Source organism: Aotus nancymaae, unplaced genomic scaffold (genome assembly GCF_030222135.1).
Source record: "Aotus nancymaae isolate 86718 unplaced genomic scaffold, 86718_ANA_hifiasm-v0.15.2.pri h1tg000028l, whole genome shotgun sequence".
In the NCBI taxonomy this organism is placed as follows: domain Eukaryota; kingdom Metazoa; phylum Chordata; class Mammalia; order Primates; family Aotidae; genus Aotus; species Aotus nancymaae.
In genome coordinates this window covers 38502428-38524158 of record NW_026988441.1, presented here as the reverse complement: position 1 = coordinate 38524158, position 21731 = coordinate 38502428, and the positions used below count along the sequence as shown (strand labels likewise).

General features: G+C 52.0%; 1 protein-coding gene across 1 annotated transcript in view; it reads left to right on the top strand.

Annotated features, from left to right (window-relative positions):
• Window positions 1–19965, top strand: part of CATSPERD (cation channel sperm associated auxiliary subunit delta) — a 51311-nt gene extending 31346 nt beyond the window's left edge. The window contains exons 14-22 of the mRNA XM_064380733.1: window positions 3191–3280; window positions 4544–4602; window positions 7933–8011; window positions 9311–9363; window positions 10907–10981; window positions 13681–13809; window positions 14800–14977; window positions 17227–17384; window positions 19656–19965. Coding sequence (XP_064236803.1) covers window positions 3191–3280; window positions 4544–4602; window positions 7933–8011; window positions 9311–9363; window positions 10907–10981; window positions 13681–13809; window positions 14800–14977; window positions 17227–17384; window positions 19656–19965 — 1131 coding nt within the window. The remainder of the gene's footprint in view (window positions 1–3190; window positions 3281–4543; window positions 4603–7932; window positions 8012–9310; window positions 9364–10906; window positions 10982–13680; window positions 13810–14799; window positions 14978–17226; window positions 17385–19655) is intronic.
• Window positions 19966–21731: the final 1766 nt, after the last annotated feature.

Below are 21731 nucleotides of genomic sequence, written 5' to 3'. Positions count from 1 at the left end.
CCAGGTGGCCTCTGCATGTTTGGGCATGATGAGGCTATGGCTGTCCAGCTGGCCACCTGTCATCTCTCGTGCTGCCTCTGTGACTCCTCCATCCTTCTGAGCTGGCCATAAATTCTTTTTCTTTACTTTTCTTTCTTTCTTTCTTTATTTTTTTTTTTTTGAGACAGAGTCTGCTCTGTCACCCAGGCTGGAGTGCAGTGGCACAATCTCAGCTCATTGCAACCTCTGCCTCCCAGGTTCAAGCGATTTTCCTGCCTCAGCCTCCCAAGTGCTAGGATTACAGATGCATGCCACCATGCCTGGCTAATTTTTGTATTTTTAGTAAGATGGGGTTTCACCATGTTGTTCAGGCTGGTTTCGAACTCCTGACTTCAGGTGATCAACCCACCTCAGTCTCCCAAAGTGCTGGGATTGCAGGTATAAGCCACAGTGCCTGGCCTCATTTTCTTAACTCAGGCTTAGTTGGCTTCTCTTGCTAGCAGCTAAGAGCGCTGACCCCTGCAGCCTTCCCTGACCCAGCAGGAAGGGCTTGTTTCTGGATCTAAAATCCATGTGTCTAAGCCTAACATTAGTTGCAAGTGCAGATGGTTCCACAGTTTTTTGACTTTACAGTGGCACAAAAACGATCACATTCAGTAGAAACCGTGCTTCCAGTACTGATATAATCTTTCTGTTTTTCACTGTTAGTATAGTATTCAATAAACTGCATGAGGGCCAGGTGCAGTGGCTCATGCCCTTAATCCCAGCACTTCAGGAGGCTGAGGTGGGAGGATCACTTGAACCCAGGAGTTTGAGACCAGCCTGGGCAACATAGTGAGACCCTGTCTCTATAAAAACGATAAAAATTAGCCACATGCAGTCACTTGCACCTGTAGTTCCAGCTACTTGGGAGGCTGAGGCAGGAGGATCACTTGAGCCCAGGAGGTTGAGGCTACAGTGAGCTATGATCATGCCACTGCACTCCAGCCTGGGTAACAGAGCAGGACCTTATCTCTTAAAAAATAAAACCTTTAGGCAGGGTGTGGTGGGTTACACCTGCAATCCCAGCACTTTGGGAGGCTGAGGTGGGCGGACCACGAAGTCAGGAGTTCGAGACCAGCCAGACCTACATGGTGAAACCCCACCTCTACTAAAAATACAAAAATTAGCTGGGTGTGGTGGCGCACGCCTGTAATCCCAACTCAGGAGGCTGAGGCAGGAGAATTGCTTAGAACCTGGAGGCAGAGGTTGTGGTGAGCCGAGATCGCACCATTGTACCCTAGCCTGGGCAACAGAGCAAGACTCAGTCTCAAAATAAATAAATAAAAAAAGTAAATAAAAATTTTAAAGCAGGTAAACTATTGCTTCATGAGGACAGAGTTTCTGTCTGGGGTGAGGAGAAAGTTTAAAATGGGTGGTGGCGATGGCTGCACAGTATGTGAATCTACCAAATGCCATTGAATTGTATACTTAAAGATGGATACATTTATCCGAATGTGTTATCTATTTCTACAAACATTCAGAAAGGCTGGACCCCTGAAACGTTGAAGTCATGATCCAAGGCGGGGAAGGGTGAGTGGGTTTTGCTCTCCTTTCGGTACTGCTCGGTTTGTTCTCAATCTAAAGTCGGCTGGGCTAACCTCCAATGCTTGGTAGGGTACGTGTATCGCATGCATTTGCGGGCCGGGTATGGCGGCTCACACACGTAATGCCTGCACTTTGGGAGGCTAAGGTGGACAGAATGCCTAAGCTCAGGAGTTCAAGACCAGCCTGGGCAACATGGTGAAAACCTGCCTCTGCTAAAAATGCAAAAATTAGCTAGTTGTAGTAGGGTGCTTGTAGTCCCAGCTACTCGGGAGGTTGAGGCAGAAGAATCGCTTGAACCTGGGAGGCAGAGATTGCAGTGAGCCGAGATGGGACCACTGTACTGCAGCCTGGGCAACAGAGCGAGACTCCGTCTCAAAAATAATAATAATAATAAATAAATAAATGCATTTTCAACTTAGTATATTTTCAACTTTATTTTTTTCTTTGTAGAGACAGGATCTCGCTGTGTTGCCCAGGCTGGTCTTGAACTCCTGGACTCAAGCAATCTTCCCACCTTGGCCTCCCAAAGTGCTGGGATTATAGACATGAGCCACTGCACTTGGCTGATATTTCCCATTTATGATAGATTGATGGGACTATGACCCCGTCATGAGTCAAGGAATATCTGTAATTACACTGAAAATGGGGAGGGCTTTTGTGAGGATATGGGGGAGTGTCACAAAATACAAGGGGACCAGGGCCTGCAGGGGGACACCGCAGGCTGCCTCTGGCTCAAACCCAGGGCTCCCTCCTCTGTGTCTCCCTCTGCGGGACAGGCCCAGGCTCACGGCTCTGCAAATCCATGCTGTCCGCACTGCGGGGCTTCGAGGCCACAGCTGGGGGCTGTGGGTGATGCTGGGGCGGAGCAGGGCAGGGGGGACACATCAGGGATTGCACCTGCAGCCGCATTTGCAGAGCAAGTTCGTGTTTTAAATTTTTCCTTATTTTTTTAAGACAGAGTTTCGCTCCTGTTCCTCAGGCTGGAGTACAATGGTGCGATCTTGGCTCACTGCAGCCTGCACCTCCCATGTTCAAGCATGTTGCCCCTATCAGCCTCTGAGTAGCTGGGATTTCAGGCATGCGCCACCACACCTGGCTAATTTTGTATTTTTAGTACAGATGGGGTTTTTCCACGTTGGTCAGGCTGGTCTTGAACTCCCAACCTCAGGTGATCTGCCTGCCTCGGCCTCCCAAAGTGCTGGGGTTACAGGTGTGAGCCTCCACGCCCAGCCAGTCTTTCGTTTTTGTTTTTGTTTTGAGAGGGAATCTTGAATGCAGTGATGCAATCTCAACTCACTGCAACCTCTGCCTCCCGGGTTCACACAATTCTTCTGCTTCAGCCTCCCAAGCAGCTGGGATTACAGGCTCCTGCCACCATGCCTGGCTAATTTTTGTATTTTCACTAGAGACAGGGTTTCACCATGTTTGCCAGGTTGGTCTCGATCTCCTGACCTCAAATGATCCACCTGCCTCGGCCTCTCATATTGCTGGGATTACAGGTGTGAGCCACCACGACGGGGCCTGGTTTTTCATCTGAAGGTGTGCTGGCGTCACTCTGGGGGGTTGTCACCCTGTCTGCCTGCTGGCTCTGTACAGCCTCAGCTTCTCTTCCCCCCACCCCTAGGTGATGGTGAGCAACCCCCACTCCCTGGGATTCCAGGCCACCTTCTATGAGAGCAGTCACACATTAGACGGGAACACCAAGTACAATCTGGTGAGCTATGTCCCCACCAAACCTGGCCGCGTGTCCCTCGAGGGCCACCTCTTCCTCCTTCCCTTACCAGCATAAAGAGCTGAGGAATTTCCAGGGGACACAGCCCCTAGCCCTGCCCCGTGGTGGGAAGATGATTAGGCAGACGTCACCCATGCGCTTGACCTCATTAAAATGTCACACGGGTTGGGTATGGTGGCTTACACCTGTAATCCCTGCACTTTGGGAGGCTGAGGTGGGCAGATCATGAGGTGAAGAATTCGAGACCTGCCTGACCAACATAGAGAAACCCCGTCTCTACTAAAAATACAAAAATTAGTCAGGCGTGGTGGCGCATGCCTGTAATCCAAGCTACTCAGGAGGCCGAGGCAGGAGAATCACTTGTACCCGGGAGGCGGAGGTTGCAGTGACCTGAGATAGTGCCACTGCACTCCAGCCTGGGCCACAGAGTGAGAACCCATTTCAATCAATCAATCAATCGATCAGTAAGTGTCACATGGGAGATTCCTGGATGGCATGACAGGGAGGAGCCTAACCCAGCCCAGGGCAGGGCTGGAGATCTGAGTTAGCTGAGTAAATTGAGGGATGAGGATTGGAGGTGGGGGGTGCAGTTTCCATAGGTCAAGGGCCTGACCAGGTGCAAGTCAGTAACAGCAAACTCCTTTGACCAGGCTCATCACATCACATGTAGGTGAGTGAGGAAAACAGTCACTCCTCACTGTGGGTCCCCAGAACTCAGGGAGCAAGGGAATGGGAGCCATCATACTGGGGCCATTGTTTCCGTGAGCTTCCAGGAGCCTTTCACAGATGGTGGGATTAGAATGGAGCAGGGCTGGGCTGGGCGTGTTGATTCACACCTGTAATCCCAGCACTTTGGGAGGCTCAGGTGGGTGGATCGCCTGAGATCAGGAGTTGGAGACCAGCCTGGGCAACATGGTGAAACCCCATCTCTACTAAACATACAAAACTAGCTGGGCATGACAGCACTCACCTGTAGTCCCAGCTACTCGGGAGGATGAGGCAGGAGAATCACTTGAACCTGGGAGATAGAGGTTGTAGTGAGCCAGGATCATGCCATTGCACTCTAGCTGGGCGACAGAGCAAGACTCTATCTTAAAAAAATGAAGGAACAGAGTGGGCTAAGCAGCTTCCCGGTTCATCCCCTCCATGTCCCCTCTGACACCCCATCTCTCCCACCGTCCTGAGTTGAGGGATGCCCATGGTGTTCCGCGGATGCACTGGGGATTTTTTCTCCTGACCCGGCAGGATATTTACCTAAAGCAGCAGCAGCACTGGGGCAGGACCGACCCCAACTTCACTTCCAGGTATGCTGTCTCCTGGACAGAGGCGGGGACCGGGCTGCGTACGGGGGTTCCCTTAGCAGGAGGGGAAGAGAAGCAGGGCTGAGATCAGAGCCCCAGCTCCAGAACAGTGAAACAAGACGATTCAAACACTTTATAAGAGCCAGGTGAGGTGGCTCACGCCTGTAATCCCAGCACTCTGGGAGACCGAGGTGGGCGGATCACCTGAGGCCAGGAGTTTGAGACCAGCCTGGCCAACATGGTGAAACCCCATCTCTACTAAAAATACAAAAATGAGTTGGGTGTGGTGGCGCGTGCCTGTAATCCCAGCTACTCAGGAGGCCGAGGCATGAGAATGGCTTGAACCCAGGAGACAGACGTTGCAGTGAGCCCAGATCCTACCACTGCTCTCCAGCCTGGGCGACACAGTGAGACTCCATCTCAACAACAATAACAACAACAACAAAAACAAAAACACTTTACAAATGGTCCCTCAAAACACTTAAACACAACATTACCATCTGCTCTGACAAACCCACGGCCATCCATCCCAAAGGAATAGAAAGCAGGAACTCAGGGAGGTATTTGCACACCCGTGCTCACAGCAGCGCGATTCACAACAGCCAAAAGGCAAAGTCAACCAACGTGTCCATCCGCAGGTGAAAAGATAAACACAGTGTGATCCACCTGCATGGCGGAATATGACTCAGCCTTAAGAAGGAAGGGAGGCCGGGCGCCGTGGCTCACACCTGTAATCCTGGCACTCTGGGAGGTCAAGGCGGGTGGATCACCTGAGGTCAGGAGTTCGAGACCAGCCTGACCAAGATGGTGAAACCTCGTCTCCACTAAAAATACAGAAGAGTTAGCTGGGCATGGTGCCAGGCGCCTGTAATCCCAGCTACTCGAGAGGCTGAGGCAGGAGAATTGCTTGAGCCTAGGAGGCTGAGGTTGCGGTGAGCCGCGATCATGCCATTGCCCTCCAGCCTGAGTGACAAGAGAGAAACTTTGTTTCAAAACAAAACAAAACCAAACCCCTCACAAAACTGACTCAAGAAGCAGTGAAAACTCAATGGAAGTTTAAGCCCCATTTGTGACCACAGGCTCTCAGTTAGTATTTGGATTTTTTTGACAGGGTCTCGCTCTGTCGCCCAGGCTGGAGTGCAGTGGCATGATCTCAGCTCACTGCAACATCCGCCCCCTGGGTTCAAGCGATTCTCCTGCCTCAGCGTCCCGAGGAGCTGGGATTACAGGTGTATGACACCAAGCCCAGCTAATTTTTGTATTTTTAGTAGAGACAGGGTTTCACCATGTTAGCCTGGCTTGTCTTGAACTCCTGACATCAAGTGATCTGCCCACCTCAGCCCCCCAAAGTGCTAGGATTACAGGCATGAGCCACCTCACCCAGCCAGTATTCAGGGATGGATGGATGGATGGATGGACGATGTAATAGTCTGTTTTCACACTACTAGATAGAACTACATGAGATTGGATAATTTATAAACAAAAGAGGGCTTTTGACTCACAGTTCCTCAGGCTTAACAGGAAGCATGACTTGGGGGTCTTATGAAACATGCAATTATGGCAGAAAGTGAAGGGGAAAAAAAACATGTCTTCTCAGGGTAGCAGGAGACAGATAGAGATAAAGAAATTGCCATACATTTTTTTTTTTAAGACGGGGTTTCACCATGTTGGTCAGGCTGGTCTTGAACTCCCGACCTCAGGTGATCCACCCGCCTTGGCCTCCAAAGTGCTTGGATTACAGGCATGTGCCACCATGTCTGGCTAATTTTTGTATTATTAGTAGGGACAGGGTTTCGGCATGTTGGCCAGGCTGGTCTCAAACTCCTGACCTCAGGTGATCCACCAACCTCGACCTCCCAAAGTGCTGAGATTACAGGAGTGAGTCACCGAGGCTGGCCCCACACACTTTTAAATTGTCAGCTATTGTGAGAATTCACTCGCTATCACAAGAACAGCACGGGGGAAACTGCCCATATAATCCAGTCACTTTCCACCAGGTCCCTCCTCTAACATGTGAGAATTACAATTTGACATGAGATTTGGGTTAGGATGCAGAACCAAACCATATCAGGTGGATAAATGGGTAGACAGATAAGTGGACAGATGGATGGGACCATATCAGGTGGATAAATGGGTAGACAGATGAGTGGACAGATGGATGGGACCATATCAGGTGGATAAATGGGTAGACAGATGAGTGGACAGATGGATGGGACCATATCAGGTGGATAAATGGGTAGACAGATGAGTGGACAGATGGATGGGACCATATCAGGTAGATAAATGGGTAGACAGATGAGTGGACAGATGGATAGGGGGAAAGATGGATGGTTGGGTGGGTGATGGATGGATGGATGGATGATGGATAAATGGGTAGATGGATGAGTGAGTAGATGGATGGATGGGTGAGTGGATGGAATGGATGGATGAATAAATTGGTAGATGTATGAGTAGATGGATAGAGAGATGGATGGGTGGATAGATGGATGAGTGGGTGGAATGAATGGATCGAAAGATGGATAAGATGGATGGATGGGTGGGTGGATGGAATTGATGGATGGTTGGATGGAAAGATGGATGAGATGGATGGGTGGTTGGATGGAAAGATGGATGAGATGGATGGGTGGGTGGATGGAATGGATGGATGGTTGGATGGATGGGTGGGTGGATGGAATGGATGGATGGTTGGATGGATGGTTGGATGGATGGATGGAAGGATAGATGAAATAGATGGATGGCTGGATGGATAGATGGATGGATGGATGGAATGGATGGATGAATAAATTGGTAGATGGATGAGTAGATGGAGAGAGAGATGGATGGGTAGATAGATGGATGAGTGGGTGGAATGAATGGATCGAAAGATGGATGAGATGGATGGATGGGTGGGTGGATGGAATTGATGGATGGTTGGATGGATGGATGGATGAGATGGATGGGTGGGTGGATGGAATGGATGGATGGTTGGATGGATGAATGGACGGATGGAAGGATGGATGAGATGGATGGATGGGTAGATGGATGGAATGGATGGATAGATGGATGGTTGGATGGATGAATGGACGGATGGAAGGATGGATGAGATGGATGGATGGGTGGATGGATGGAATGGATGGATAGATGGATGGTTGGATGGATGGATGGAAGGATGGGTGAGATGGATGGATGGTTGGATTGATAGATGGATAGATGGTTGCATAGATAGATGGACGGATGGATGGTTGGATGGATGGATGGATGGTTGGATGGATGGATGGGTGGAAGGATGAATGGAATGCAGCCTTGCTTACAGGGGTGCCATTCTCTAATAACACAGGTTCCATTGCCTTGCAGCTTAAAGAGAGCCACCATATCTACTTTAACTGTGGACATAGCAAACAAGGAAATTTCATGTGTGGATGTCAAGCCCCTGGTAGGTCCCAAATCTTTGCTGTCTCATATTTGGTGTCCTAAGTGTTAGGACTTATAGAAGCTGGCCCTGAGGGGCTGTCCGAGCCCTTGTTTAGGGTCTGGAGATGGAGGTGATCCTGTCCCCATCGCTGGGGTCACTGTCCCCTCCCCCATCATTATACCCCAGGGCTGCCTCCTCATACTCACCATCCTGAAAGCATGTGCCTGTTTCTTGTTGGGTATCCCCAGAACTGTGTCAGGGCAACTCAGGTAACGTACTTCTAGATGCTCCAAGAGAATGGAAGACCACACATGGTCCACCGTTGAGCTTGGCCACGAATGTTCACAGCAGCATATTTCACAATGCCCAAACAGCAGAGACCGGCCGGGCGCAGTGGCTCACGCCTGAGGTCAGGAGTTTGAGACCAACCTGGCCCACTTGGTGAAACCCCACCTCTACTAGAGGAAAAAAAATGTATTAAATAGCTGGGTGTGGTGGGGCACACCTGTAGTCCCAGCTACTTCAGAGACTAAGGCAGGAGAATTGCTTGAACTCGGGAGGTGGAGGTTGCAGTGAGCCGAGATCGTGCCACCGCACTTCAGTCTGGGCAACAGAGGGAGGCTGTGTCTCAAAAAAAGTAGCGGGGTTGGGGGATTTTTTAAAAAAAAGTAAAATAAAATAATAAAATGAAATAAAATGTTCTGGAATTAGAGGTGATGGTCACATTGCTCTGTGAATGTCTAAAAACCACAGACCTGCGCAGGCGCGGTGGCTCACGTCCGTTACCCCATCACTGTGGGAGGTCAAGGCAGGCGCATCACCTGAGGTCCGGAGTTCAAGACCAGCCAGGCTAACATGGTGAAACTCTGTCTCTACTAAAAATACAAAAACTAGCTTGGCGTGGTGTCACGCGCCTGTAGTCCCAGCTCCTCAGGAGGCTGAGGCAGGAGAATCGCTTGAACCCAGGGGGCAGAGGTTGCAGTGAGCCGAGATTGTGCCATTGCACTCCAGCCTGGGTGACAGAGCAAGATTCCGTCTCGAAAAAAATTAATTTCAAAAAATTAGTTCTGGTCCCCGTGAAGCCACTAAAAGCTCGTCAGGCGACACGTGGAGTTTAGCCATGCTCCAGGCTCTTAGAGCTGAAGTTCCAAGGGGCCAGCTGCGGTTACAGCGCATCCCAGGCATCAGGGGCACCCAGTCGGGATGCAGACCACATGGCTTCCAAGCGCTTTCCATGGGAGCGTGTTCCTGTATGGGGTTCACTGTATCTGGGTGTCCCTCACTGACTTGAATCTGCATTTGTGTCTCTCTCCTCTGCAGTCAACACTGATTTCAGTCGGCTGTGACCTGGATAAAAAGATCGTCATCCAGAAGTAAGTGTGTTGAGGCCGGGTACAGTGGCTCATGCCTGTGATCCCAGCACTTTGGGAGGCTAAGGAGGGCAGATCACTTCAGGACAGGGGCTCGAGACCAGCCTGGCCAACATGGCAAAACCCTGTCTCTACTGAAAAAGAAAAAGTAATCAGGCGTGGTGGCGGGCGCCTGCAATCTCAGCTACTTGGAAGGCTGAGGCAGGAGGATCACTTGAACCTAGGAGGTGGAGGCTGCAGTGAGCTGAGATCGAGCCACTGCACTCCAGCCTGGGTGACACAGCGCGACTTTTTTTTTTTCTTTCTTTTTTTTTTAAATAAAGACGAGGTTTCACCATGTTGGTCAGGCTGGTCTTGAACTCCCGACCTCAGGTGATCCGCCCGCCTTGGCCTCCAAAGTGCTTGGATTACAGGTGTGAGCCACCACACCTGGCCATCTCTTGTCTCCAAAAAAAAAAAAAAAGAAAAGAAAAAAAGAAAGTAAGTTGTTGATATTGGAGTGCAGTGGGGAGAAGGGAGTTGATTGGCACCATTAGCCACACGGTAACAACTGCTGAGGTAGATGACGTTAGAGTATTCTGTTTTATATATATTATTGCCACAGTTAAAAGTTAAATGATTCACGCTAATAGGTTAAGTTTGTTTCCAGCATGTTGGTCTCTCCTCCTTCACCTGTTGGTGATATCCACATTTTTTATTTTTTTGAGACAGAGTCTCGTTCTATCACTCAGGCTGGAGTGCAATGGTGCGATCTCGGCTCACTGCAAACTCCGCCTCCCGGGTTCAAGTGATTCTCCTGCCTCAGCCTCCTGAGTCGCTGGGATTACAGGCGCGCGCCACCACGCCCGGCTAGTTTTGATATTTTTAGTAGAGACCGGGTTTCACCATGTTGGTCAGGATGATCTCCAACTCCTGACCTCAAGCGATCTGCTGGTCTCAGCCTCCCAAAGTGCTGGGATTACAGGCGTGAGCCACCGCGCCAAGCCTAAATAAGATTTTGAAAAAGCTACACAAGCGACACCCCTAATGGCGAAGTGCAGAGCCATTTCCTGTCATGCCCCTGCCAGAGCTGGTGTTTCCTGCGTTTTTTTTTCCATATCTGCTCATTTGATAGCTGCTCGTGCATTGGACACAGAGGTGTGCCCTCCCTTTCCATTTCGTTTCTTATTTTATTTTTATTTATTTATTTTTGAAATAGAGTCTCGCTCTGTCACGCAGGCTGGAGTGCAATGGCACGATCTCGGCTCCCTGCAACCACTGCGGGTTCAAGCACTTCTCCTGCCTCAACCCCCCAGGTAGCTGGGATTAGAGGCGAAGATGTCATGCCTGGCTACCTTTTGTATTTTTAGTAGAGACGGGGTTTCCCCATGTTGGCCAGGTTGGTCTCGAACTCCTGAGCTCAGGTGATCTGCCTGCCTCAGCCTCCCAAAGTGCTGGGATCACAGGCCTGAGCCACCATGCCCGGCCCCTCCCTCTCTGTCCAATACTTAATGGTTTGGTTCCTTGTGAGGTCGGGAAATTGCTCAACGTCCTTTTTTGCTTACAGCAAAATTTCCGCCTGTTCCAAGGGCATCCTGGACGCTTTGACCCTACAAGACAATTACAGCTTCATCATCGAGAAGTAAGGCAGTGTACCCCGACAACCTGACACCCAAGGCGACAGTGGGCCTGCAAAAGCCAAGAGCAAATTAGGACTGATTGATTGATTGAGACGGAGTTTCGCTCTTGTTGCCCAGGCTGGAGTGCAATGGTGCAATCTCGGCTCACCACAACCTCTGCCTCCTGGGTTCTAGCGATTCTCCTGCCTCGGCCTCCCAAGTAGCTGGGATTACAGGCATGCGCCACCATGCCCAGCTAATTTTGTATTTTGTGTTTTTTTTTATTTGAGTAGAGACGTGGTTTCTCCATGTTGGTCAGGCTGGTCCCGAACTCCTGATCTCAGGTGATCTGCCCACCTCAGCTTCCCAAAGGGCTGGAATTACAGGCCTGAGCCACTATGTCCAGACATTTTTTTCCTTTTTTTTAAGAGATGGGCTCTGGCCCGTGGTCCAGGCTGGCGTGCAATGGTGTTATCATAGCTTACTGCAGCCTCAACCTCCTGGGCTCAAGCAGTCCTCTTACCTCAGCTGGCTGGTTCCACATGTTGTCCCACTCAGTGGGCATGTGCCCCCACGCAGGTAGGAGACTCTGGGCCCTAGTCAATTTGTGCTGCTTTAAGGGACTACCTGAGGCTAGGTGATTTATAAAGAAAAGAGACTTATGGCCGGGCGCAGTGGCTCACACCTCTAATCTCAGCACTTTGGGAGGCAGAGGCAGGTGGATCCCTTGAACTCAGGCATGGCAAAACCCTATCTCTACTAAAAATACAAAAATTAGCCAGGCATGGTGGTGGGTACCTGTAATCCCAGCTACTCGGGAGGCTGAGTCAGGAGACTCGCTTGAAACCAGGAGGCGGGGTTGCAGTGAGCGGAGATAGAGCCACTGCACTCCAGCCTGGGCGACAGAGTGAGACTCGGTTTCAAACAAAAGAAAAGAAAAGAGAGCGGGGCGGGGAAGAGGCCGGGTGTGGTGGCTCATATCTGTAATCCCAACACTTTGGGAGGCTGAGGCAGGAGGACTGTTTGAGGCCAGGAGTTGGAGACCAGCCTGGGCAACCTAGAGGAAAAAAAGGTAGGGAGGAGGTGCCAGGCTCTTAAACACCCAGTTCTCATGGAAGCTGAGGCTGAAAACCCACTCAGCACCACGAAGATGGCTCTAAGCCATTCATAGACGATCGGACCTTGTGGCCTAAACACTTCTGACTAGGCCCCCTTCCAACACTGGGGATCCACTTTCAGCAGGAGCTTTGGAAGGAACAAATATCCAAATCAGCCGGGCGTGGTGGCTCATGCCTGTAATCCCAGCACTTTGGGAGGCCGAGGCGGGTGGATCATGAGGTCAGGAGTTCGAGACCAGCCTGACCAACATGGAGAAACCCTGCCTCTACTAAAAATACAAAAAATTAGCCGGGCATGGTGGCACATGCCTGTAATCCCAGCTACTCAGGAGGCTGAGTCAGGAGAATTGCTTGAACCCGGGAGGCAGAGGTTGCAGTGAGCTGAGATCACGACACTGCACTCCAGCCTGGGCAGCAAGAGAGAAACTGCATCTCAAATATCCAAACCATAGTAAGGCGCCTCACTGCACCCAGCATGGGGGAGCTCCTTGCCACGCGAGTGCACACTTCTGTGTGTTTCGTAAGACCTGACCCCTCAAATGCAAGTCAAGATTGAGTTACCTGTTCAGAGCTGAGACCTAAACTGGTGCTTCCAGGCTTGCGAAGGGGCAGTGAGTCTGGAACCTGCAGAGGACACAGAGGGGAAAGTCATGTGAGTCTGTACCGGCTGCTATCATGAAAGACCTTAAACTGGGCGATTTATTAGTTGCTGCAAGAGTAGTCACGGTTTTTGTCATTGTAATGGGCGCAGTGGCTCGCCCCTGTAATCCCTGCACTTTAGGAGGCCTAGGCTGGCAGATCACCTGAGGTCAGGAGTTCAAGACCAGCCTGGCCAACACGATGAAACCTGTCTCTACCAAAAATACAAAAAAGAAAAAGCCGGGTTTGGTGGCAGGTGCCTGTCATCCCAGCTACTTGGGAGGCTGAGGCAGGAGAATTGCTTGAACTTGGGAGGCAGAGGATGCAATGAGCTGAGATCGTGCCACTGCACTCCAGCCTGGGCAACAAGAGTGAAACTCCGTCTCAAAAAAAGAAAGAAAGAAAGAAAGAAAGAAGGGAGGGAGGGAGGGAGGGAGGGAGGAAGGAAGGAAGGAAGGAAGGAAGTAAAGGGCAAAAACTGTGATTATTTTTGTACTGATCTAATTTAAAGAACAGAAATTTGGCCAGGCTCAGTTGCTTACACCTGTAATCCCGGCACTTTGGGAGGCTGAGGTGAGAGAAGCACTTGAGGCCAGGAGTTTGGAACTAGCCTGGGCAACACAGCGAGACCATATCTCTACAAAAAATGAACAAATTAACCATGTGTGGTGGCGTGTGCCTGTAATCCCAGCTACTCAGGAGGCTGAGGTGGGAGGATTGCTTGGGCCCAGGAGGTGGAGGCTGCAGTGAGTCGTGATCGCATTACTGCACTCCAACCAAAAAATTAACCAAAACGGGAGGTTCAGCATCATCTGGGCCATGGCTCTCCATCGCCCACCTCAGATGCCACCTCCACCCACTCTCATGGACGATCCCTGTTTGCAAAAAAAGAAACAGGCTGTGAAGGGTTGGCGGTCTGGGCAGAACTCACAGACTCCCCGTCTCTGCTTCCTGGTGTCTTGAAGGGAATTCTACGACCCCAGCTTCCAGGGGCAGCCGTCCTCCCAGGACCTGCGCGTGCCGTACTCCTACGAGCAACTGGGCTGTCCTCTCCTCGTCTACTACGACACCCCATGGAAGCCCGTGGTGGAGCTGTAAGACCCCAGGGGGCTACTGCAGGGAGCGGGCGTTGGCCGGACCTCATGCTCCCTGGCTCTGGGGTACCAGCCTGGCCCTCCAGGTTCCCCTAGATCCCTCAAAATGATGGTGGTCACTTTTTTCCACCGTGCTCCCGCCCCGGCCTTCTCCCTGGGACACCTTTTCTTTTTGTGAGACAGGACCTCACTCTGTTGCCTAAGCTGGAGTGCAGTGGCACAATCTCAGCTCACTGCAACCTCTGTCCCCTGGGTTCAAGCTGTCGTCCCACCTCAGCCTCCTGTGTAGCTGGGACCACAGGCACGCACCGCCACACCTGGCTAATTAGCAGAGATGCAGTTTCACCTTCTTGGCCAGGCTGGTCTTGAAAACCAAAATGCTGGGATTACAGGTGTGAGCCACTGCACCCAGCCATATGTAAGTTTTTGGTTGTTTTTTTTTTTGTGAGATGCAGTCTTGCTCTGTTGCCCAGGCTGGAGTGCAGTGGCACGATCTCAGCTCACTGCAACCTCCACCTCTCAGGCTCAAACAATTCTCCTGCCTCAGCCGCCCAAGTAGCTGGGACTACAGGTGTGCACCACCATGCCCAGCTATTTTTTGCATTTTTAGTAGAGACAGGGTTTTGCCATGTTGCCCAGGCTGGTCTTGAACTCCTGGCTCAGGGGATCCATCCACCTCAGCCTCCCAAAGTGCTGGGATTACAGGCGTGAGCCAGCGTGCCGGGCCCTGAGTGGACTTTTTTTCCTCCCTGTTATCCGTGGTCAATGCTGGTTGCTGCCCATCTCCCTGTCCACCCAGCTCTGTCTCCCAGCCTCCCTGCAGCCTGCACACCACAGCCTCACCTGGGAGGGACAGGGTTCTTTGGTTTGCTCTCTGCCACCTCCCCACCCAAAACGAGTGGTTTCACAGCCATCCAGGTGGCTGTGGCCTGGGTCGTCCTGGGTTGCCCCCCGCTCCCCACGCAGCTCTGCCCTGTGTGTGTGTCCTAGGTGGCGAAAAGACACTTTCCAGGAGATTGTCGAAGCCGAGTACGTGTTACTGGAGGTGAATGGGCAGTTCTCCTACAGGTATTCCCTTAACGCCAAGTCGGCGCTGTGCACCTCCCAGCCACAGAACTGGACCACCATGATAAAGGAATTCGGGGTGCCCTTCGTCTGGAACAGAGAGGTAATAGGACCCTAGGATCGTTTCAGAAGAATCAGCATGCCACCAGGGGGTGGGAGCACACGTGAGGACACGGTGCGGCCATGGAACTGCGCGGTGGCTCACACCTGTCACCCCAGCAGTCTGGGAGGCCTAGGCGGGTGGATCACCTGAGCTCAGGAGTTCAAGATCAGCCTGGGCAACTTGGTGAAACCCCATCTCTCAGCCTGGCATGGTGGTGGGCGACTGTAATCCCAGCTATTCGGGAGGCTGAGGCAGGAGAATCGCTTGAGCCCAGGAGGAGGAGGTTGCAGTGAGCCGAGCTCTCGACACCGCACTCCAGCCTGGGCCACAGAGTGAAATGCAGGCACCAAGGTGCTCAGGGCTTGCTGATGAAGAGAGAAGCCTGGGACCGTCCCAGTGGTTGCTGCTGAGGTGCGGATGGCTTTCCCAGGCTGTCCTAATCAGCGTGCTTTTGCTTTTTATGTTTTTTAGACAGAGTCTTGCTCTGTGCCCCAGGCTGGGGTGCAGTGGCACAAACTCAGCTCACTGCAGCCTCATGGCTCAAGTGATCCCCCCCACCTCAGCTTCCCAATTACCTGGGACTACAGGTGTGTGCCACCATGCCCTGCTAATTTTTTTATCTTTTTTTTTTTTTTTTTTGTAGAGACAGGGTTTCACTATGTTGCACAAGCTGGTTTTGAACTCCTGGGCTCAAGCGATCCTTCCACCTGAGCTCCCCAAAGTGTGGATTATAGGCATGAGCGAACACACCCCGCCTCAATGTGTATTTCTTTTCTTTTCTTTTTTTCAGACACAGTCTTGCTCTGTCGCCTAGGCTGGAGTGCACTGGTGGGACCTCTGCTCGCTGCAACCTCCACCTCCCAGGTACAAGTGATTCTCCTGCCTCAGCCTCCTGAGTAGCTGGGGACTACAGGCACCTGCCACCATACCAGCTAATTTTTTTTTTTTTTGGGGTGAGACGGGGTCTCACCATGTTGGCCAGGCTAGTTTCGAACTCCTGACCTCAGGTGATCCCCCACCTCGGCCTTCCAGTGAGATGGGGTTACAGGCATGAGCCACCATGCCCAGCCTTATTGTTTGTTTATTTTTTTTGAGATGGAGTCTGACTCTGTCACCCAGGCTGGAGTGCAGTGCTGCAATCTCTGCTCACTGCAACCTCCCCCTCCCGGGTTCAAGCCATTCTCTTGCTTCAGCCTTCCAAGTAGCTGGGATTACAGCCGTGCGCCACCACGCCCAGCTAATTTTTGTATTTTTAGTAGAGACGGGGTTTCACCATGTTGGCTAGGCTGGTCTTGAACTCCTGACCTCAAGTGATCTGCCTGCCTCGCCCTCCCAAAGTGCTGGGATTACAGGTGTGGGCCACTGTGTTCGGCCTGCATTTTCTTTGTTAAATGCACAGCCTGAAGCTCTCCTCATTGCACTCGGCCCAATTAACCGTTTTAAAGACTGCAACCCTGTGACACCTGGTGCACTGACGGCCTTATCCAACCACCGCCTCTTTGACCATTTTTTGAAAGAGAAAGCTGTCTGGGTGCGGTGGCTCATGCCTGTAATCCTAGCACTTTGGGAGGCTGAGGAGGGAGGCTTGCTTGAGGCTAGGAGTTTGAGGGAAGCCTGGGCAACAGAGTGAGACCTCATTTCAAAAAAACAACAACAAAAAATTAGGCCAGGTGCGGCGGCTTATGCCTCTAATCCCAGCACTTTGGGAGGCTGGGGTGGGCAGAGCACAAGGTTAAGAAAGTTCAAGACCAGCCTGACCAACATGCTGAAACCCCGTCTCTACTAAAAATACAAAAATTAGCTGGGCATGATGGTGGGTGCCTGTAATTCCAGCTATCCTGGAGGCTGAGGCAGGAGAATTGCTTGAACCTGGGAGGTAGAGATTGCAGTGAGCTGAGATCACGCTACTGCATCCAGCCTGAGGGACAGAGCAAGACATTATCTGGAAAAAAAAACAAAACTCATTGGCAGTGCCCAACTCTCACCCAGACTGAGTTAGTAAGCCTCCAGCCTCCACAGCCCAGGAAGGCCAGGAAGGAGGCAGGGGAGATGGAGGCTGAGCAGCCTCCGTCCACAGCCTCCTCTGCAGGGAGCATGAACCTGCCCACACCGTCGGCACTTGGCCCCAGACTCCCACCATGCACTTCTCATGAGGACTGGGGTGGGCGCAGGGTCTCTGCACGCAGGAAGGAGGCTCAGGGCTCTCTTCCAGCCCCCAGGACAAGTGGGCACACCTCTGTCTCCCACAGAACTACGTGAGCTGCCACGACCCCAACAGGAATGCTACTTTGAGATGGCCAGACGTCCAGTACCAGATCTTGGGTGGCCGGACAGCAAACCAGATAATTTTCAGCCACAACAATGGCATCTATGTCTTCCACATTTCTATTGTGGACCCGTACTACAGGTGAGGGGCCCATCTCCCCAACGACAGGGGACACCTGGTGCCCCTGGGGGCAGGTCACCCATGCTGCAGGGCTCCTGCAGGTCCTGACTAAACCTGAATACCCCCAGCGGCCCAGGCCATCCCCAGGGCAAGCGATGTTAAGTTCTGGGTGACATTTCTTCCCATGTGAAACAAATACTTTTTTTTTTTTAGATGGAGATTTGCTCCTGTCGCCCAGGCTGGAGTGCAGTGGCGCGATCTCCGCTCACCGCAACCTCCGCCTCCCGGGTTCAAGCGATTCTCCTGCCTTCGCCTCCCGAGTTGCTGGGATTACAGGCATGCGCCACCACGCTTGGCTAATTTTTGTATTTTTAGTAGAGACGGGGTTTCACCATGTTGGCCAGGCTGGTCTTGAACTCCTGACCTCAGGCGACCCACTGGCCTTGGCCTTGCTAAAATTACAGGCGTGAGCCATCACACCCGGCCACAAATACTCATTTCAGAGTCCTGCACTGGGTGCTGGGGGGACACCGGTGACCTGAGGCTGCACCCCTGCCCTGGTGCACCCAAGTCACCCTCTTTTCCTCCCCATGTCTGGGGTGTGCTGATAGATGGCCAGAGCTGGCTCAGACTGGCTTGTAGGAGTAGACTCTGAAATAGTCAGGAATCTCCAGCCCTTCCAACATGGTGAAACCCCGTCTCTACTAAAAATACAAAAATTAGCTGGACATGGTGGCAGGTGCCTGTAATCCCAGCTACTAGGGAGGCTGAAGCAGGAGAGTCGCTTGAACCCGGGAGGCGGAGGTTGCGGTGAGCCGAGATTGCCCCACTGCACTCCAGCCTGGGCAACAGAGTGAGGCTCCATCTTAAAAAAAACAAAAAACAACAACAGGAATCTTACACCAATTTCATGTCAGTGGCTTGAAATCAGCCATGGTGGAAATATTTACGCCACAAGAATTAGCCGATACTACCCAGGGGGCCTTGCCTCTCTGAGAGCCAGTTGTTAAATATTTAGCACTGACAGGCACTGAGGGAATTATAAAGCCAGGTCTAAGCCATGCCATGCAGATCCACAAGTCCCTTTCAGGGTGGCATCTTCCCCACGTCCTTACCGCCACTGGAAGTCATTGTCAGCCGTCGCCTGTTCTCTCCAGAGGGTGAAAGTCCCACCCCTGAAAACACTGGTGGAGATCCTGCCTTCCCTACAGGCCTCAGACTAGGAGGATCAGCTCTGAGTGGCTGCAGGTGGAAGGCCCCGGGTAGGGCGGGGACATCCATAGGAGAGAGGAGACAGGTGTGGGACTCTCCCTTGCCACACCTGCTCCCTGTACCACGAGACCTGCACTGTCCCCCCACCACCGTGGGTTCTGTGACAGCCCTGAGGCTTCTCCTGCCCTGCGCAGCCTCCACTGTCCTCCACCACTTTCCCGCTGTTGACAGACCACTTAGTTTTTTTGCTCCCTCCGCCCTCTCTAGCCAGAGTCTGGGCGTTGTGGGAGAACAGGGATCCTGGTGACAGCTGCCAAAGGGCACAGAGAGGATGGCAGCTCAGAACCCGTAACAGTCAGCTGGGTGTGGTGGCTCATGCCTGTAATCCAAGCACATTGGGAGGCCGGGACAGGGGGATCACTTGAGGCCAGGAGTTCGAGACCAGCCTGGCCAACATGGAGAAACTCTGTCTCTACTAAAAGTTAGCCAGGTGTGATGGCAGGCACCTGAATCCCAGCTACTCGGGAGGCTGAGGCAAGAGAATCACTTGAACCTGGGAGACGGAGGTTGCAGTGGGTCGAGATTGCACCACTATGCTCCAGTGTGGATGAGAGCCAGATTCCACTATCTCAAAAAAAAAAAAGCCCATAAAAGTCAAAGTGGACCAGGTGCCGTTGTTCACGACTATAATCCCAGCATTTTGGGAGGCGGAGGCGGATAGATCACTTGAGGTCAGGAGTTGGAGACCAGCCTGGCCAACATGGTGAAGCCCCGTCTCTACTAAAAATACAAAAATTAGCCAAGCCTGGTGGCTCATGCCTGTGATCCCAGCTCCTCGGGAGGCTGAGGCAGGACTGCTTGAACTCGGGAGGCGGAGGGTGCAGTGAGCCAAGATCAAGACTCTGACTCAAAAAAAAAACAAAAAAAAAACAGTCAAAGTGGGTGGAAACAGAAGTGGGTATACCCGGTCACAGCTGCAGGTCCGGTTCTCCCTCCTGTGGGTCTGAACACCTTTGCCAGGGCGAAGGTGAAGTCACCCAAAGGCAGCACCCAACGGTCTCTCCCCACCTCCCCCTGCAGCTACTGTAAACTGGAGACCGTCTTCAGCATCTACGTGTTCGGGGCGTTCCCGATACCACTGGGGTTTGCCGGGATCATCATTCTGCTGCTCATTTCCAGCATCCTGGGGGCCGTGTGGGTGGCCTACGTGACCCCCAAGCTGCTGCGCACACGACGAGGCCAGAGGATCAGGAGGTTTGTGGTCCAGCTGTGCGGGAGATGCAAGACGGCCTGCGGGTGTTTTCAGTTCAGTGCCTCAGCCACAGCCGGGGTGGGCACAGAGCCCCCGGGACACCACCCGACTCCTCAGGGAGGCAGGGCTGACCACTGAGGCCGGTCCACAGGGTCCCGACCCTTCGTCTTTAAATAAAGTTTAGTGTAACCCAGCAGGAAGCAGTGTGTGCTCACCTTTTTTTTTTTTTTTAAATTTGGTTTTTTGGTGTCGGGGGTCTCGCTGTGTTGCCCAGACTGGGAGTGCGGTGGTACGATCACAGCTCACTGCAGCCTCAAACTCCCAGGCTTAAGCAATCCTCCCTCCTCAGCCTCCTGAGTAGCTGGGATTACAGGAACCACCACCACATCTGGCTAACTTTACTTTTAGTTTTTGTAGAGACAGGGTCTCACTTTGTTGCCCAAGCTGGTCTCGAACTCCTGGACTCAAGCGATCCTCCTGCCTCAGCCTCTCAAAGTGCTAGGATTACGGATGGGTCACTGTACCAGGGTTACCGTCTTTTTTTTTTTTTTTTTTGAGACAGTTTCCCTCTATCACCCATGCTGGAGTACAATGACACAATCTTGGCTCACTGCAACCTCCACCTTCTAGGTTCAAGCAACTCTCCTGCCTCAGCCTCCTGAGTAGCTGGGATCACAGGTGCCTGCCACCACACCCAGCTAATTTTTGCATTTTTGGTAGAGACCAGTTTTCACCATATTGGCCAGGCTGGTCTCGAACTCCTGACCTCAAGAGATTCACTCGCCTTGGCCTCCCAAAGTGCTGGGATTACAGGCGTGAGCCACCATGCCTGCCCAGCCCTCACCCTTTTTTTTGAGATGGAGTCTTGCTCCATTGTCCAGGCTGGAGTGCAAGTGTGTGATCTTCGTTCACTGCAACCTCTGCCTCCTGGGCTCAAGTGATCCTCCCACCTCAGCCTCCCGAGTAGCTGGGACTACAAGTTCACACCGCCATGCCTAGGTACTTTTTTTTTTTTTTTTTGGTAGAGACGGGGTTTTGACATATTGCCCAGGCTGACCTCAAACTCCTGGGCTCAAGCGATTCTCCTGCCTCAGCCTCCCAAAGTGCTGGACTTCCGGTGAGCCATTGCACCAGGGTCAGCCATCTCATCTTATAAGTGAAAATTTAGTCAGTCTCACAACTGCTGATTACTCTTTGTTTAAAATGCATGTGTATATATGTGTGTGTGTGTGTATATATGTATATATATACAGTCCGTGGTCATTTTAAATCACCCGACACAGCTACAAGAAGCTGGGGCAGGGGAATTGCTTGAGGCCAGGAGTTCAAGATCAGTCTGGGCAACATGGCAAGACCCCAATTTTTTTTTAAACATTAGCTGAGTGTGGTGGAGTATGCCTGTAGTCCCAGCTACTTGGGAGGCTGAGGTGGGGGGATCGCTTGAGCCCGGGAGATGGAGGCTGCAGTAAGCCGTGATCATGCCACTGTACTCCAGCCTGGGTGACGGAGCAAGACCCTGTCTCAGGAAAAAAAAGGAAGTTGCTGCTTGGGTCCTTGCAGACATCCACTTTGTGACCCTCGCTCCACATTAAGCTTCAGGCAAAGTGATCCCAGGCCCTTGCCCCACCTCCTCACCAGCCAGGGCCTCCCCTTCACTGAGACACCTGCTGTTTGTTTCAGAGATACCTTTAATGAGGCTGTGGGGAGAAGGAGTTGGAAGGCAGCTGAGAAAAGCGGACTTGGAGCCTGGTACGGTGGCCTGTAATCCCAACACTTTGGGAAGCTGAGGCGGATGGATCACCTGAGCTCAGGAGTTCGAGACCAGCCTGACCAACATGGTGAACCCTCATCTCTACTAAAAATACAAAAAGTTAGCCAGGTGTGGTGGTGGGTGCCTGTAATCC